The 19303-nt window shown below is 35.1% G+C and overlaps 1 protein-coding gene across 1 annotated transcript in view; it reads left to right on the top strand.

Annotated features, from left to right (window-relative positions):
- The window catches only part of SLCO4C1 (solute carrier organic anion transporter family member 4C1), a 64970-nt gene extending 50169 nt beyond the window's left edge, over nucleotides 1–14801 (top strand). Inside the window, exons 9-13 of the mRNA XM_014841214.3 lie at nucleotides 2207–2360; nucleotides 5708–5898; nucleotides 7227–7291; nucleotides 8860–8997; nucleotides 11381–14801. Of these exons, the coding sequence (XP_014696700.3) occupies nucleotides 2207–2360; nucleotides 5708–5898; nucleotides 7227–7291; nucleotides 8860–8997; nucleotides 11381–11535 (703 nt within the window). The 3' untranslated portion in view covers nucleotides 11536–14801. The remainder of the gene's footprint in view (nucleotides 1–2206; nucleotides 2361–5707; nucleotides 5899–7226; nucleotides 7292–8859; nucleotides 8998–11380) is intronic.
- Nucleotides 14802–19303: the final 4502 nt, after the last annotated feature.

The following is a 19303-nucleotide window of genomic DNA, read 5'->3' on the forward strand; positions in this document are numbered from 1 at the left end:
TTCATGAGCTTCTTTTTCTCCATCTACTCCTTAAACATCATCATTTTGCAACATAGCAATTATTATCTCCTAATACTTAGATAAATCACTCATTTACTGTTTTGTTGGGTTTTTTTGAGGAAGATTAGCCCTGAGCTAACATCTGCTGCCAATCCTCCTCTTTTTGCTGAGGAAGATTGGCCCTGAGCTTAACATCTGTGCCCATCTTCCTATACATATATGTGGGATGCCTGCCACAGCATGGCTTGATAAGCAGTGCTAGGTCTGCACCCGGGATCCAAACTGGGGAACCCCGGGCTGCTGAGGTGGCATTCTGGCACTTAACCGCTCTGCCTTGGGGCCGGCCCCCCCATTTACTGTTTTTTACCCCAGTGCAAGGAAGTTAGCTTCATGGTTGTAGGGGATTTAATCCCTCCCTCCCCTTCCTTTTCTCTTTCCTTCCTTTCTCTGTCTTTATCTCTCTCTATTTCTTTTAGATGATGTATTTCCACCACTTTTGAGTCTAGCACATAATTGGAGCTTACTATGTATTCGTGAAATAAATGGACTCCTAATACCACTGTACTCTTCTTACTCTACAATCTTCATATGGTTGATCTTCACTCTCATGGTTTCAGCTACATCTATATGCAAATGCTTATTAAGAAAGCTAGCTCCAGGCCAAATTTCTTCACCAAATTTGAGACTCTTAATCTCAATATGTATAAAACCATACTTCATCTCTTCCTCAAAACTTGTTCTTCTCTACCAAAACACCAAGGTAGACACTGAGTCACTCTTGACTCTTCCATGCTGTTCCCATCTTCAATCAATCAAACAGCAAATCATACTGATTCTGCATCTAAAATATTTCTCAAGTCTGTTTCCTTTAATCAAGTGTCCTATTTGAGTTCTCCTATACATTGTCATAACTTACTGTCTGAGGTATTGTAACTGGTCCCCTTCCTTCAAATTCATGTTCTGTTTAACTCCTAGGATTATTTCTTTAAAATGGGTTTTTGACAATATCACTTTCCAGTCTAAAAATACTTTGATTACCTTTTCAAAATAGGTTAAAGCCCATTGTTTTTAACAAGGCCCCTTAGGCCCTCAATAATCTAGTCTCTGACTCCTCTCCAGCTACATTTCTTCTCACTCTCTGACCCAGACATCAGTCATATTTCTCCGCATAGGATGCCGTTTCTCATCATTGTGCCTTTGTACCAGCTTCTCTGAGGTGCCCTTCGCCTCCCCCATTTATCCAGCTGACTATTACTCATCCTTTATGACTCATCTCAGGCAGTAGCTCCTTCAGACCCTCTTATCTAAACTTTGGCTTGTTTTGTGTCATTCCTCAGTGCTTCTAAAATACATCTTGCAGATATCTATAACCATACTCGCCATATTAGTGTATAGTTATCTGTGTCCCTCTCTATTACTTGACTGTGACATCTTTGAGGACAGTGACTGTCTTACTCAGCTTTGTATTCTTGATACCTATTGTGGGACCTAGCACTTCGTCAATATATATATTGTTGAATGAATGAATGAATAAGGGATTGGAGAAGTATCTTTGCTTAGGATAACCCTTTATATTATCAAAGATGTCGTCTCCTTATTAAGAGGCTACATGGAACCACACTGAGCTTAGGAATCAGGAGTATTATATTTGGCAAAGAAAGAAAAGTAACTTAGTCTTTCTGGGCCTCAGTTTTCCCATTGATAAAACCAGTATGTTGAAGGCCCTGATTTTATTCATCCTTCCAGGTTTAAAATTTTGCCCCCACTCCAGGGAAATTTGGCAGTACCTGGAGACATTTTGGTTGTCATAACTAAGAGGATGCTACTGGCATCTAGTGGGTAGAAGCCAGGGATGCTGCTAAACATCCTACAATCCACAGAACCAGCTTCCCCTGCCCCCTCGCCCCCAAGAAAAGAATTATCGGGTATCAAATGAGAAACTCTGCTTTATTTGCTTACTTTGCCTATTTTTATTATCACTGATAGACATTACCTTATATAATATTGTTTCTACTGCCTCTCTCTTCCACAAGAAGTTAAGCTCTATGTGAAAAGGTAGACATTGTATTCGTTTTATTCATTCAGAAATTAAATGTGTTGAGTGATTGAATAAATGACCGAAGAGCAAGATATAACAATGCTTCTGAACTGTTCATTAAAAGTTATAACATAGATAATTTGCCCATCTTTCATTTCTTGTTGACAGGACCGGAGCACTGGGAAACTTGACCGCTCCTTGTAATGCCGATTGTAACTGCATGCGATCATATTATTATCCTCTTTGTGGAGGAGATGGAGTCCAATATTTTTCTCCCTGCTTTGCAGGTTGTAAAAGTTCTGTTTCAAAAAGACAGCCAAAGGTAACTCGTGTCTGCTACTTGACCTTCACGAGGCAGTGTGTTTGTATATTTATGGCTGGCCTTCTTTATCCCTCCAGTGGAATTACGCAGGGCCTCTTCCCTCCTTCCTGGCCCACCTCCTCCGTTCAGAAGCCAGGCATAAAATTTCAGTCAAGTAAGAGGAATAAGCTCTAGAGATCTGTTGTACAACATGGTACCTATCGTCAACAATAATGGATTGTACACTCAAAATTTGTTAAGAGGGTAGATTTCATATTAACTTTTCTTACCTTAATTAAAAACAGAAAAAAGCCCGTGACTACTCCAGCTGAAAAAGATTCTTCTTCCTTTATACTTCAGGTGCAAATCTTGTTGAAAAATCAATTTGGCAGTTACTCACATACATCTTTGTAACATTACTTCTGTTACAGTAGTGAGTGAAATACTATTTACCTGGTTTTATTTTTTCTCAGCTATGCCTTATGCCTCTTAAAGTCAGAGAACTTTTCCTGTTCTTACTAAGGACAGTGTATACAACAGAAACATAATAGATATTTGTTGCTTTTATTTGAAGCACCATGGATTCGTTTGGAAATATCCAAATCCTTAATTCATTCTCAGATACAAATTTACTTTTCATTCTGTATTAGAATGCCTGTCAGTTTGCCTAGATTGATTTCTTTTTCATACAGCTAAGGACTTGAAGAGAATCCAGGGGGACTTTTACTGTACTACATCTACAGTCTGAAGATGTCACCTTAGTTAAATTTAAGAGACTTTGGAACAGATAATATTCGCATTACTAGTAGTACATAATATGTTATATATTAATAGAAAATGTGATAACTTAGAAAGACCCGAGGGAAATACATACTATGATATGAGACCACTATGAATAAGATGTGTTAGAATTATATGACCAAACAGCACAATTTTAAATATTTGAAATAGGGATTAGTGAAATGGCATTTCTTTTCCTATATAAAGATAGGTTTAAGATGGCAAGAAAAGATTTCTACATAAATAAGTAGAAGTAATTGAAATAATCTATAAAATTGTTTCAGATTTCTTCTAAAGCTAATGTGGATATGTATGTGTGGTTATACACATTATGTTCATATATACACACAAAAATATATATTTTTACATATATATATACATATCTTTAATGATTTCGTGTGTAATAAATACATTAAACATTTATCTCAAAAGCCTAGGATTTGATCTTCCTGCTGGGAGTAAACCAGAATGTGAGAAACAATGTACGTTTTTTCAAATAGATTTTAAAATGATCATCTAAGAACATTGAAAAATATGTCAGAAAAAATTGTCTGTGGTGAATCATAGTAGACCTGATGGACTTGGATGACATATGTGCAGATTTCATCCTTGAAATAAAACTAATTAGATCCCTACCGGGGAGCGCCTATGAAAGTTTAGTAAAAGACATCAGGAAGATTTTTAAGACCCCAAAACTGAGAGTTATCATATCTTCAAACCAGTGGGCATCTGGGATTGCTTTAATTTTAAAAGAGGTTGAGAAAATTAGGTGTTCGTGTCAGTTATAAGAAACCAAATTCCATAGGTGAGTGTGATGCATACCATAGAATTGGAACTACCTGGAAGGTGACTGTGCCTTTGAGAGGTGTGGAAGTAGGCAGCATCTTCCTGTATATAAAATACAACCAGTAGGTGCTATTGACTAACTCTGCTTAGAGGATTATGACAAAAATTTAAGGTATTGGAAGGGTTTTACTCACATAACATGTTTAGACACAAATACCACTCTGTACAAGGAAACCAAAATAAGTAAATAATTTAAAATAAAAATCTAATACACAAAGCACACTTGAAATGGTATTGATTATTTTTGATATGGTTAATTTGATATTTCTGTTTTTCACTAAATACTATAATTGCCATTTTAAACATTAAATTGTCTTCTAGGGATTGTTTGGGAAAAACAAGTTATTTTGACTTCCAAATTTTCTATGTGTTCTGGCTTTTTTATGTCCAGTTAGTCCATGTAACAACTTATTTTTTCACAGGATTTTTTTTCTCATAGAATATTTTAGATAGGCAAAATATATTGATAATAATGTAATAAACACCTATGCACGTTTGTTCACAGAAATATTAGTCTTATATTTCACACCAGTGACCCAAACTACAAAAACAGTTGTTGGCTAACAGCTAGCTATATTGTGGGTAAATGTATCCTTTTTTATGTAAGAGAGTTGTAAGTATATCAAGATAGAAAATACTGTTCTCAGTTTTCCTTCTTAAAATTTTTAAGGGCTACATTACTTTATTATTTGATATATGCAATTGCTGAGTATGTAATAGTCTGTTTTGGGGGTGTCATCTGCATATTTAGGATTCTTGAGTCTCTACCAGTGGTTCAGAGGAGCTTTGGCAGCCAAAAAGGTCTCTGGCCTTCAGAGCAAGAAAAGCACCACTTCCCTTTCACTTCTCTGGCTCTGCTCTCACTTTACTGAGGCCTTAAACGTACAAAAGGATTTATAGTAAGGATGGAATTGAGATGTAAAACGACTTTAAAAAATAATTATGCCTAATTTTTCAAATATATAATCCTTTTCCTACAAAAGTGATACTCATTATTTTTTAATGTTACCTTCTAACATTTCTTATTAATTTATGTGTATATATATATGCATATATATGTGTATATATAGTAAATAGTTAATATGTTATTTATATATAAAATAGCCTTCAGGATAATATAATAACTTCTAGTTTTTGATTGTCTTAAATATGTCATCTTAAGAGAGATACAGTTTACTCTTGGTAAAGCAAGTCAGAAAAGTTCAGAAAATTATAGTAACAAGGCTTAGGTGAAAGTAGCATTTTCTTTCCCAAAGTCTTGTGCCATGTTAGTTAATTTAACTGTGGCATTTGTTAAAATTATAGTGTTTGTTCTTTGAAACTATTGTAGATAGTGAGATTGTCACTATGCATGCATTTCTTTACATCCTATAATAGAAAAGAAGAAAGCAGGAAAACTATTTGAACAATTATGACTATTGAAAGCAGTCTAGAATGTACAAGATCATGTAATTGTTATATTCTTATCAATTTGTTTTATAAGTCATGAGTCAATAATAGATTGCAAGTTAAAGTAATGGATACAAAAGTCAAATACAGATGATTCTGCTTCATACATATGGCCCCTTGTTTTCACTTGCGTAATTTCTTCAGGGTTAATTACTCTTTCTCAGCATTATTTGTTGTGTATGGATTAAGACTGTGTAAGACTGTTTGCCATGTCTAGAGATCACCTAATTTACAATGATAAAGTATGTTTTCAAGATAGGCACTTTCAGTGTTTTCATGTCTAATATTTCTAGGTATATTACAACTGTTCCTGTATTGCAAGGAAGATAGAAATATCACCTACTGCAGCAAGTTCTCGTTTTGAAGCTAGAGCCGGAAAATGTGAAACTCGGTGTACAAATTTGCCTATATTCCTTGGCATTTTCTTTACTGCAATTATTTTTACCTTTATGTCTGGTACTCCTATAACTGTGGCCATCCTAAGGTATGTATTATGCTGTGAAATTTACCATCCCTAAGGAAAGATATTAAGTGAAAAGAAAATGGACTCGGCTTAATTTAGGGTTTGTATTGACCATTGGTGCTAATAACAATTCAGCCTTTACAAGATCATTAGTTCGGTGGCATTGGAAAAGCTACCTCATTGACTGTAGATGTATGAGGTTTAAATGAGATCATGCATGTGAAAGTGTCTTAACATTGCCTACCTGGCATGTGCTTGATGTTAGTTTCTCTGCTTCTGTCATGAGGCTTCAGTTGTAAGATGAAGATATGTTCAATTGCATTAGAGAATGATGGAAATACAGTGTGCTCCATATATGTCAGAATCAGAATGACCTGTACGTGTTGTGATGTTAAACTTTCCTGTAAACAGTGCTGAGAGATAAGAAGCTGGCTGTCACCGGGCTCTTTGTGGTGTTTTATGCTTTCAGTTGCTCTTTCTCCTTCTATACCACTTTATACAAATATTTTCTATCTGCCCTTCCATAAGCTCATGACGCTTTCTGTTCCCTTCCTAACAAACTCTACCTTTTCCTTCTTCAATTTTTATTCCTTGATACTCAATCACTGCCTTTTCATATGCTTTTTGACAATTGGAAATTTTAGAGATTCTGTCTAAAAATGTTAATTAGTCTGTTGACATTACATGGAAATTGGAGTTATTTAGAGAATAGAAAATATACTTTTTAAAATTTTATTTTTGAAAAATTATCTATGTTGTCCTTCAACTACATATATTTTTTTAAAGACCAGTTGATCTCTTTTATCTCTCATCTAACTCCCTGTGTGCCAACATGATGTCTCATTCATCGTTGACAGTCATTATTTAAAGAATTACTGTTGAATCAGATTGAGCCTCTGGAACTGTTTTACGTTGCCTCATATTTGTACCCTTATCACATAGGTATGATTTCTATCTCAAAGTTAGTAAGAGTTAGAGTAAGAATTATTTGCTTGTGACTTAAGTCCATGTGACTCGTAACTTAAACGATAGTCAAAAATAGGTCCTGTTAATGAATGTCCTTTCTCTTTTACATTTGTTACAATTCATCCATATTCAATACATTTGTTAAAATTTACTTGACTCTTTTTGGTGTTACTTGTAGTATTTCAGTTCAGATAACATTTTTCTTCTTTTATAATTCCAGGAAGGTTGAACAGTATGTAAGCTGTTATGAATATTTTGTTTCTTTCATGTGCATAACATTTACTTTAATCTAGAAATGCTAAGCTGGTATAAAAATGAATTTGCTCAAAGAGTGAATATACTACACAACCATTTTTGGTCTCATGTGTATTTAATATCTGCAGGTGTGTTAATCAAAGGCAACGGTCTCTAGCATTAGGAATACAATTTATGTTGCTTCGATTATTAGGTATGCCGTTTTTCTTAATTCATTGGTAACTTGGTTATTTCCGTTCATTAGTGTTATTGATGTATTCATTTATGGTATGTGCGCTTTAATTTTTATTAATTAATTAATTTAAATGCACTGAAAACTATATAATTGCCATTGAAGAAAGCTGTTTTCCAATATTCAAAATGTAATATTATTTATGTATCACATAAGAAAATAATGACTTTACGTTTCACCTACCTGGTTGGTTAACTGTTGTTTCCAATTCTGTTGCAAATATAACCTTAGAGAGTATATCGCGATTATTTGAAATATAACATATGATCATCGACACTTTAATATACTCTATTAGCATAGTAAAAGAATATTTTATTCATATAAAACCTATTAATAACATAGATTATGATAGTCTTATTTATAACTACTGTAATTCCTTTCCTCACTGCATTTATCTCCATTTGGGATATGATTATATTGTGTTAGCAGTGAAAACTAATGAGTTAAAATATTTCAGTAAAAACTGTGGCACAGATATTGTGGCTAGTTAAGAATTGATGGAAGAAAGCATTTATGCTAGAAAATTTGATAATGCTTCAGATGTAAGAACAATGAGAATAAAGACAGAAACCTTAAGTTATTCACATAATTGTATGTGTGTATATTTATACACATAATATTACTATCATTTATAAAAACAAAAACCAAAAGCGGGAACATTAGAGATCACTCAGACCAACTAGACCAACTTTCCCATTTCTTAGATGAGTGAATTAAGGCCCTGAGAGATGCAGGGATTTGCCCATAGTTGCACAATTAATGGTGAAAATGAGACTAGGAAAATGGTCTGCTTCCTCTCAGTCCAGTGCTGTTTTGACTCTGTGATGCTGCAGCTCATGGAAGAACAGGCTGGATGTAGCTGGAATCTTTGTCTAAGAAATACCACTTAAATCATGTATTTGGTTTGTAACAATTGAAAGCTCCTTAACTATGTGGAAGTTTAGTGCCTCACGACCTCACACAAGGGAGGGTCTGTGTGTTTAAGATAGTAGTACTCCTAGGTATGTTAGTATGAATGCGTGTGTGTTTGTGTGCGTGCACTCGTGCACTCATGCATGCACATACATTTCAGTGTGTGTATGTATCTGTATACATACACCCACATTATACACACATGCTCACACACATGCATACACATAACACATATACTGTAGTTCAGCAGACTTATTTTGTGCCTCAATAATTTATTTTGATTTTTTAAAAGTATAATAGCTAATTTCAAAGACATTCATTAAATTAGAAAAGCAGTGAATTAAAATATTTACTTAACTAAATGTTACCTCAATATAGGCCAGAGATTTTTACTAAAATATTTTTTGAATTGATTAGAAATATATATTAATTATAGAATGTTTTATCTGTGTTTCTTTATATTCCTATTACTTGTACATGAACTGATTGATTTGCATATGGACAGATTAATACCTGTACTTATTTATATAAAATATATGTATAAACCATGTATATAAAAATCTTTAACTATAAACTGTAATCTTTATCCATGTGTATTTCACATATATTTCTTCTAGGCACAATACCTGGACCCATTATATTTGGAGTCACCATAGACAGCACATGTATTCTCTGGGATATTAATGAATGTGGAATTAAAGGAGCTTGCTGGATTTATGATAACATCAAGATGGCGCGGATGCTAGTGACCATAAGTAAGTGGTGACTTCTTGATAACTTTAGAGTAAATTGATGATGTCCAGAGGAAAACAAATCTTATTGTTATTTACTTAGGTTTTGACATCTTCAGTCCACACTGTTGGGCTATCTTACCGTCCTGAAGCAGAGATCAGTTATCATAGCATGTTATGAAAAGCTCAATTTAAAAAAAGAAGAAAATAACATTTTAGCTTTCATTACATCACTTATCACATAATTATTTTTTAACAACTTCTGTCAAACTCTTTTGGGAAGTCTGATGAAAAGCTAAAAGAGAATTCTGAGAAACTCTCTGGAATGATTCTTCTCTAGGTACTTGGGCTTTGGAAAGCACAGAGCTGAGGTAGGGAATTATCTTTTGGCTCTAAGGCACATTTAAGAAACGTTTTTTTTTTGGTTTTGTTTTTCAGGAAGATTAGCCCTGACCTAACATCTGCCACCAATCCTCCTCTTTTTGCTGAGGAAGATTGTTGCTGAGCTAACATCCGTTCCCATCTTCCTCTACCTTATGTGTGGGATGCCTGCCACAGCATGGCTTGATAAGTAGTGTGTAGGTCCGCACCTGGGATCCAAACCGATGAACCCTGGGCCACCGAAGCAGAATGTGCAAACTTAACCACTGTGCCACCAGGCCGGCCCTTAAGAAACCTTTTTATAGCATAGAAAGTTAGCTGTAATGTTTAGCCCTCTTGCCTTTGGTAGTCTGCTGGCTGTATCATCTTGGTTAAGCAATAAATGAAAATTAAGATTCAGAAAGTAGAGCAATGCATCTAATTTATAAGAGTAAGATAAAATTTTAAAAACCACACGAGAAATTAGAGTATTTAAAAATAGAGAAATCTTGGGGCCAGACTGGTGGCAGAATGGTTAAGTTTGTACACTCCGCTTTGGCAATCTGGGGTTTGCAGCTTTGGATCCCAGGTGCAGACCTACACATCACTCATCAAGCCATGCTGTGGCTGCATCCCACATGCAAAAAATAGAGGAAGACTGGCACAGATGTTAGCTCAGGGACAATCTTCCTCAAGCAAAGAGGAAGATTGGCAACAGATGTTAGCTCAGGGACAATCTTCCTCACCAAAAAAAAAAAAGAGAAATTGTAGATAGAAATATATGTGTGTGTGTGTGTGTGTGTGTGTGTATACATATTTACATAATGTCTGATTTTCTTGTGATTGTGATTATTTTGGCACATGTATAAAGATAGCTTATTACTCTTACATGTGCTAAAACCCAGAGTATACTGTCTGAATTTATAATGACAGTGTAATAAAATATCCACTAAAGAAATAAATACATAAATCCAAAAAAAATTAGGAGAGTAAATGATTGACTAGCATAGGCAAAATTAATCTTCCCACCACTTTTATCTGCTAAAAATTTTTTTATTCAATGTGTTTTATGTTTAGAAATTCATTTAATTAATTATGTTTATACTTTTTGACCAGAAGATATAGATAAGTTCTTTTTCCTACTCTGTGATGAATGTGAGAACTTTTTTCACAAAACATACATACCTTTAAATTTTCCAAAACATTTTAACAGTAGTACCTCTGTAATTAATCTTGCCACAAATCAAGAAATGCTTAGCTCAATGAGATTACTGTTTTTCAAATACACATTTTGAGTAAAATATTAATGATTAACACAAACAAATTAGCCCTTGCAAAAACTACATTGTGAGGTCATTTAATTTATTCAACTGGCACTTAAATGCTTGTACTGTAGCCAGAACTAGTTTCTCTTGAGATAGCCGAGCTCAGAATCAGAGCTCTTTGAAAACAAATCAAAGCTTGTGAAGTGAATCTTAATGGTGTATTTTTCATTGATACTTAAAAGTAAATTTGATTGAGTATTGAATCTGATGTATTCCCATAGAGCCTTTCTCCTAAGAACTCCAAAGCCTTCTTTATTTTTAGAATTATTTTCCATCATGGACACAAAAATTCTGCAACTTATTCTTAAGGTTCGAGAATGTTGTAAGCTATTTTCCTGTGTCATTGACTTTTGGTTGCTTGCAAGTTTTTATAGCTGTGGTATTGTGTTATAGTTAGAAATAGAACATAGGTTTACTTAATTCTATACAACGCATTTTAAAAGAATGTACAATCATAACCAAGAATAAAATAATCATTGTACATTTTTATTGTTTAAAAAGAAAATAAAGGCTAGTTTATTGAATTGTATACAGATGTTTTATTGAAGAATATCACCTTTCTCCCTAAAGGTTTAAAAATTTAAAACATAGAACCATAATGCCTGTATACTTCTTCTCTTTAAAGTAGTGAGTTGCTATTCGTGAAGAATTTCTCAATGAGGATTTATTTTTGTAATAATTAAAGGCCTGAATGCATGATTAATTTTTGTTTTTATATTTAGGTGTTATTTGTAAAGTTATCACCATTTGCTTCAATGGGCTTGCAGTCTTTTTGTATAAACCACCACCAGAAGGCGCAGATGTGACATTTCGGAGTCAGAATTCAGTTGTGACTACTGTTTCAGTAGAATGTGATCTCAACAAATCAAGAAATTAAGGGTGAAACAGAAAAAAAGGAGACCATTTTACAGCTGGAAAATTGGCCTTCATTTGTGAGAATGCACAAAGCCATTGCAGCATTATCTACCCAATATGGACAATGATATTTTAAAAATTGGTATTTTTAAATAAATGTGTTTTCTGTATATGTATGGACTCTTATTTATTTTTGTTTTAATGTAAGAAACAGATGTGTGCCTTCAAAGCCCACCAAAAGCCTCAAAACACCACACTTCCCATTGTCTAGGTTTGAAATCCCCAGCTAATAAACTAAACTAGAAAAAAATGCCAATGATTAGTTAAGCGGTTTACATTTTAAAAACAAAGTGATGTTTCTATCCCTCTTACAACTTGTTTTATTTTAATTATCATTGCCAGTAGTTTGAGCTTATTTAGTAAATTTATAGTGTAAAATTTAAGCTAATTGAATTTGTGATAATTTTCAAAAACTATTGAAAACCCATGAATTTAAAGCTGGCTAAATAATATTGTTTTTAAATTTACAGATACTAGTCTGTCCTTTATCACATAAAATTTCTGAACTATTAGAATATAGGTTATCTTCTTTGTATTCCAGTATATAATGAATACAGAAATATCAGCATTGTATACACATTATTTTCACTTTAACATAATAATTTCAGGAGATAATTTGTTGATATTGCTGATTTTTAACACTTACCTTTTATGATTATGCAATAGTATTATTCAATTACATGTCTTCCAGCTTCAGTAAAGTGCCAATTAGTCATGAAAAGATTTCTTTCTTTTTTTAATGGTTTAGATGCGTTTTATTATTGTTGTTTTTTTAAAAAACACTGAGCTAACAACTGTTGCCAATCTTTTTTTTTCTTCTCCCCAAAGCCTCCCAGTACATAGTGGTATAGTCTAGTTATGAGTGCCTCTGGTCGTGCTATGTGGGATGCTGCCTCAGTGCTCATCATGGCCTGATGAGCGGTGCCATGTCCATACCTGGGATCTGAACCGGCGAAACCCCAAAAGCTCTGCCAAAGCAGAGCATGCGAACTTAACCACTCGGCCCGGGGTCAGCCCGTTTTTCTTTTGAACAGATCTCTTAGTGAACTATTGATTACTGTTTATATACTCAGTACTTTAATTTTTCTCATTTTAAAAACTGATCACCTAGTATATTACCGATAGCACCTAAAATAGTGCTTTGCTCCTAGTAGGCATGTATTATTGTTTGATTAAAACATTAAACTCTGCTGTTTAACTAACTTATTTGAAATAAAGTATTTCACATATCTGATAACATTATAACACTCTATTATCAGGGTCAGATTTAGGCCAACGTTATCTACTCAGAATATGGAGGAAATAGATCAGTGAACATCAACAAAAATAACTTCTACCTGGTCAAGAATTATCCCAATTAAGAAAAGTGTTGAAGTTCATATCCATTTGAAATTTTCATAAAATAAGGTTATTAATTTAATAAGATTAATTATCGGCTTTCCCCTAGGTTAGCCTTTTACGTAAGCAGTGTGATCAGAATAACAGAGTAAAGACCAGGTGGGAAACCAGGATCAGAAGGACTAGTAATTCACAGAGTTCAAGAGGTTATGTTTGGTAGTAGTCTGTGGCCAATGATGATTCAAGAAACTAGTAGCATTTATAAATGGAAATGCAAGAAGGAATGAATTAGAGTTAGGTTAGCAAGCACCCTTGAATATTAGAGCATTAGAGGAGCAGTGGGTCAGGAATCAGAGACAGACCTACTTAAACCAGGAATCTATAAACACCAGAGGTGCAACCAGATGGGTAGTCAAAAACCCAGGTATTTGGGAAGCAGGAAATTGATAGCAACCAAAGAGACAGGGCGAGGCAAGCTGGAGAACAAACATGTGATACCTCAATTCAGAAGCAATCTCCCACCTGGCCAGACACATTTTACGTGCTGCCCCCTGTTGGCGCCACGGCTAAAGTGAGAGTTTAGGCTGGCTGTGTCTTATAGGTGGAAGCAGGGAATTGAATAGAAAAAATTTCTAGCTGTAAAATAGCAGCAAATCCTCAGGAACTCAGTGATCGAGATGCGAAACAGCAGCAAGAGGGGAAACAGAATGACTATAGAAGCATGTTAGGGCAAGGCCACATAATTTAGAGAGAAGAAAAAGTCACCCCACACGTAGAAATAGTTTGATGCACAAGTCACAAAATAATTGGCATTCATAATGACTTTTAGTTATCAAGGATTGCATTGTATTCAGTGCACTCAATTTTCTAAGGTAAATTTTTACCAACTTCTTAATGAAAATGGTTAAAGTGAAAATAATTTTGCACTCAAAGTCAGACTCTTATTTATAATATAAATATTTACAAAGAATACTTCCTTTCATGATAGGGCAGTATAGACACTATTGTGATTTATAAACATTATTTATACTTGTGGATTCACCGAGATGATATGGGTTGGTATTATGCTACTTTTAAAACAAAATTTTTCATAATATATATTTTTCACAATTTATAATGATTTTTAAGTGTGCTTGAATCTAAAAGTTGACCTATGGTGATTTTTGTACATAATTGGATGTATGTCTTAAAACTTTTATCATAACACTGGAATTTCCTTAATTATAGGAAATACAAATGTAACGCTTTTATACATGGAAAGAACTGTATACAACTGATTTAGCTATGTAAATTAGAGTATAATATAAATAAAATTTTAGCTCTTTTCTTTCAAGATTTTCTTTATTGTAAACAATTATGCAAAATGTATATATGCATTTTTTAAAGCCAGAATGTTTGTACTAGATTAAGTGTTTAACCTTATTAAATGGCACGTTTTGAAATATGATTTACCTCTGTTTATGAATACACGCACATTTGATGGTTGGGAGAGGGAAAATCAGTGTACTTTTGAACTCGGTGAATGTAATTTATTTAATCCAATGATTTCTGGTATCTCAACAGGTGTATTTAATCCTATATAAACCACATTCATTATGAAATAAACACTAAAATTCTTTCACACAGTAGTTTCCACGTATGACAGATGGATATACAGGTTTCCCCGCTATCCGAAAGTCCGCTTTACGCCACTTTGTTTTTATGAAAGACCTACATTAATACCTATTTTTGCTAACCCAGAGAAATCCGAAGAGGATATTCACTTTTGCATTGACCGCTTCTTTTGCAGGGAGCCGGTCCGGAGGCGGCGCGCATGCGGAGCAGAGCAGCGGCAGTGGCGCCGCCAAGCTCCTTCTCCGGGAACCACACCCAGCCTCTCAACATCAAGCTCCACCGCTTTGAGCCGTGTCTGCGCGCATCTGTGCTTTATCTCGATTTATTTGGGTAGGTTATTTTGGGGGTCTGGGAATGCTCAAAAATTTTGCCCATATAAATAAATGGTAATTACACCTTTGCTTTACTCCTCTTTGTCTGGGGCAAGATTTCATAGGAACACTCTACTTTCAGATAGCAGGGAAACCCGTATAAGATTTACATGAGCAGGATCCGTGTTGCAGGTGGTTGGTTGTGCAATATCTCACACCGCAAAAGTGATGTGTTTTGGAAAGACTAATTTGTCTTGGGTTATCAAAATAGTATAATTTTGTACTATTTTATTTTCCAAAGAAATCAGATTGGACGTTAATTTTTGATGTCCTTTTTCCCTCACTACAACACGTTCAGGCTCCTTCAGCCTTTTTTTTGGTGAGGAAGATTGGTCCTGAGCTAACATCTGTTGCCAATCATCTTGAGGTAGATTGTTGCTGAGCTAACATCTATGCCAGTCTCCCTCTATTTTTTTTGTATATGGAATGCTGTCACAGCATGGCTCTATAGGCAGTGTGTAAGTCCACACCTGGGATCCAGGCCTGCAAACCCTGGGCTGCCTAAGCAGAATGCACACGTTTAACCACTAGGCTACTGGGCTAGCCCTTCTTCCAGCCTTTTTTGTGCCCAAAACAATAAACATTAACTTTACATTACATTTGAGTGATCAAAAATAAATAAAAGACAATCTATTTTTTAAAACTGAATCAGTAAATTGGATCAAAACATTTTTAGTGTTTTAGCTAAAATTAATTTAGCTTATAAAAATTATCCTCAAGAATTGACATCCTAATTTTTTGTTTTTAGATTTACTTGTCTGACTTTCTTTTTTAACCTTTATTTTGTAACAATTTTAGACTTATAAAAAGTTGTAAAAATAGTACATACAAATCCCCTTAAAGTGTTACTCAGCTTCCCTTAATGATAACATTTTACATATCCATAGGACAATTATCTAGACCAGGAAATCAGCATTCGAGAAATAGTTAATCCACATCTGCAAAAGGGCTTGGCAGAAATATTTCCTGTGATGGTGATGCTAGTGTCTTTTTTCCGAATTGTTTAACTGTGCATATTAAGATGGTGCATTTTGAGTTCAGTTCCATCAGAATGGAGTATGTCCCCGATACGTTGAGGCAGGAAGGGAACACAGAATTGGGTTCCTGGCTTAAGCCTAGGGACCACAGTACACAGAGAGGAAGCCTTAGAGGAATAGCTGCACTTACAACATCTGAAGATGAGAATTTCCCATGCCATGAGATGTGAAATGTGACGTTCTTGAGCAGTCTCGTTGGGACTCTGCCCCAAAGAGCTGCCTGATGTGAACTCCTACTAGGGGCAGGAACTCAGGGGAGTAAGTCTAAGAAATCAGCTCAAGGGAGCATCAGTCTGTCTGGGAATTGATCAGTTCAGAAGTCAGTGTGGAGCCACAATTGCACCCCCTAATTAAGCCAGCTTTTGGAGGCCTGGCGTAGTGGAGGGCATGGAGGTCAGCCATGTTAGTCAAGAGAAAATTATGTAGGTCCTGGTGGTATGAGATTTTCACCCCTCTCCCTCTCCTTGTCCCCCATGCAGAGAGTACAGAAGACGAAAGGGAACAGTGAGGAATTTATCCCCTCTCCCCCTTAGTAGGACGCTTTTTCACAAGTCAGTTCTAATTTGGAGGCATGAGAGGAATGGGAGCTCTCTAACTGAAGACAGCCACATAGCTGTGGAGTTTATCCAAGAAGGTTGTCAAGGGGTGGGGGTGGGGGGGGGGGTTAGTAGATCCTACCGAATGTACTTGAAGGGAGCAATGAGATGAGAATAAGGCCCTTTACAGGTTGTTTTTCATGAGTTCCACCTTTCCGAGTTACTTTACTGTCTTTGTATCCTCTTTTTACTTAGAGAAAGTAAACATAATTTTAGCTTATTTTTTCCTCTCTAACCTGTGAAAATATCTATTTCTTAACTTTTTGAAATTCATTAACTAGAGTTTGGGTTGAGTGGTTGGCAACAATAACTAAAATTGAAGTCACTTGTGGAGCTTTAAAAATTAACCACGTTCGAGTCCTATTTGGGACCAATTAAATTCGTTTGTTAAAAAGTTCCTAGGTGATTCTAAAGTGAAATCAGAGTTGGAAACTGACGCTGTAAACTAACACATTGAAGGGCTGGGGGGAAGGGCATGAATCACATTTTGTTGCCAGTGATTTAATGTTTTCTTATTCCTTATTTTGATTTCTAAGAGAATAAAAGTTTGGTTTGAAAGCAAAGGAGAGAGAAGGAATAATGGGGTAATTCTGAGGGTTGAGCTACACTGCTGGGGCTTCTAAACATACAGAAGCATGGGCTCTCTGGGATGAAGCAAGGTGAGTCAGGGAGAAAGCGTGGGAGAAAGTCGGAAAGCAATGGAGAGAAATTGGCCTGTTTTTAAATTTTCCCCAAAGCTCTTCCTCTCAGAAATAAAAAAAATTAGAGAACAGCACTTGATAAATTCCTTCTTTTCCTGCATTATGTCTGTAATAATGTGGGCATAACACTCACCACAGGATATTTCATGGGGAGATCCAAGAGTAGTTGGGTTGAGTGCATGGCATCATGTGGTCATCATGATATGAGAAATATGATAAGGAAAATGGAGCCAATTTGACATAACTAAGTAGACATGCTAAAGACACTAACAGACATAAAACAAAGACATCTTGGCACGTGCTCCTCAGGTATGTTCTTGAGATCTTTCAAAGAATGTGGAAACAACTGACCCATCTAGCTTCCCAATGACAGAACACTCTGGTCTCTGCTAGTTGTCAGCAAAGCGGAGGCTTCGCCAAGGAAGGGAAAAAAGTAAATTACTGTATCCAGCATGTCTGAATTTTTTTCCCTTCTCCTCTCTCTTTTCCTTGTCTTATATACATCCTGCTTTGGCTTTGGTTAGATTAACTCAACCTATTATTGGCTGTCCTGTTATATGAGTGAATGGGTGTAATGATAATTACCATGCGTCTGTGACAGGCAATTTGACGGTCTGAAAATTACAAGCAGCAAACTCTGTTGGGTAACACTGCTAGTGAAAACACTTTCAGAAAAAATACAGCAAAGATCAAGTAATTTTAGTGAAAATGAGTGAAATGTTATTGTTTGTTGAAAGTATCAGTTATTGCCTATCAATTGGGTGCAAGGAAATGTGCTAGATGTATTCCACATTTATACTCACTGTAATCCTATCGATTGTTTCACAGGTGAGGCAACTAAAGCCCAGGGAATTCAGTTTTCAAGGCCAAAAAGGTACTATGTGTCAGAGTTGAACTTGAATCCAGGTATCCGTGGCTGCACAGCTAGGGATTTCCACCCGCCCCTCCTCCCCCACCACTGGAATAACTAAATAGATTTTTTTTAAAACCCAAAGCACAACTTTTAGTTTTGGGGATTATCCCATAACACTTTTAATGCTAAAAATTATATTTTATGAAGTTCTAGTTAGTAAGCAAATTTGAGGCGTTAGACATAAAAATGTGCTTGTCTCAAGAAAAAGGCGTTAAATTTAAATCCTTTGTCTTTCCAGGTTTGCAATTTATATTTTCACCGGCAGGTGGCGGTGTTGTTTCACTACCGCAGTAAAGGCGCTTTGCTTTTTGAAACATTTCCTTTTTTTTCATAGAGTATTTCTGGCTCTTTAGTAAATCTTGTATTTGCATTTTGTCATTCTCATTGTTCCTATCCATCTAGTAATTTTGCCAGAATCCTTTTCTCATTGCAGATCATTGGAAAGATTTCCAGTTAGCTGAGAAACAATTTAGTAGCTAATGAGAATTACTTGGTGGATGCAGCTTTTGCTATTTTGACTTCTTTTCTCGTTTAGAAATAGAATGGCACACATTTCTGATTTCACAGGTTTTCTCTCCAGCTATTGACCAAAACTGAATTTTTGATATTATTCTATATTTTATTTTTAAATACCAAATAGCTATTTAAATTATCTTCCATAGAAAGAATGTGATCTTTAAAAAGCATAGAAAAAGAAATACCAAAAAATAATAAATTTCAAAATTTTGACCAGGCTGTCTTTCCATTGGTAAGGATGAATTCTGTACATACTAAAATGAGTAACATGTTTTACTATTATACTGCCATTTCCTTCCATCAGTGCCACAGATAGTAAAGTGGATAATATGTTCTCCTACTAATTATATACTTACTATTAAAAGGTGATTTCAATTGTGTTTGTAATTCTCAACCCCTTTTTGGGTAGCCAAGAAATGCATTACGTTATGTGGTTTTCTTACAAAACTGCCTCTCTCAAAGTTTTCTTTTTAAGCCAATTGGGGCTTTAACATGCAGTGTTACGACTAGAGTTACTCTGCTCAAAAACTCAGAATGTAGTTGATGAAATAAATCATAAGGATGTGAAGAGTTAACAAGAAGTAATTCAAGATTTAAACAAAAAGTAGAAACATTCAGCTTCCAGAAACATTTGTTGACCCTTT

The sequence above is a fragment of the Equus asinus genome, chromosome 9 (genome assembly GCF_041296235.1).
Source record: "Equus asinus isolate D_3611 breed Donkey chromosome 9, EquAss-T2T_v2, whole genome shotgun sequence".
NCBI lineage: Eukaryota > Metazoa > Chordata > Mammalia > Perissodactyla > Equidae > Equus > Equus asinus.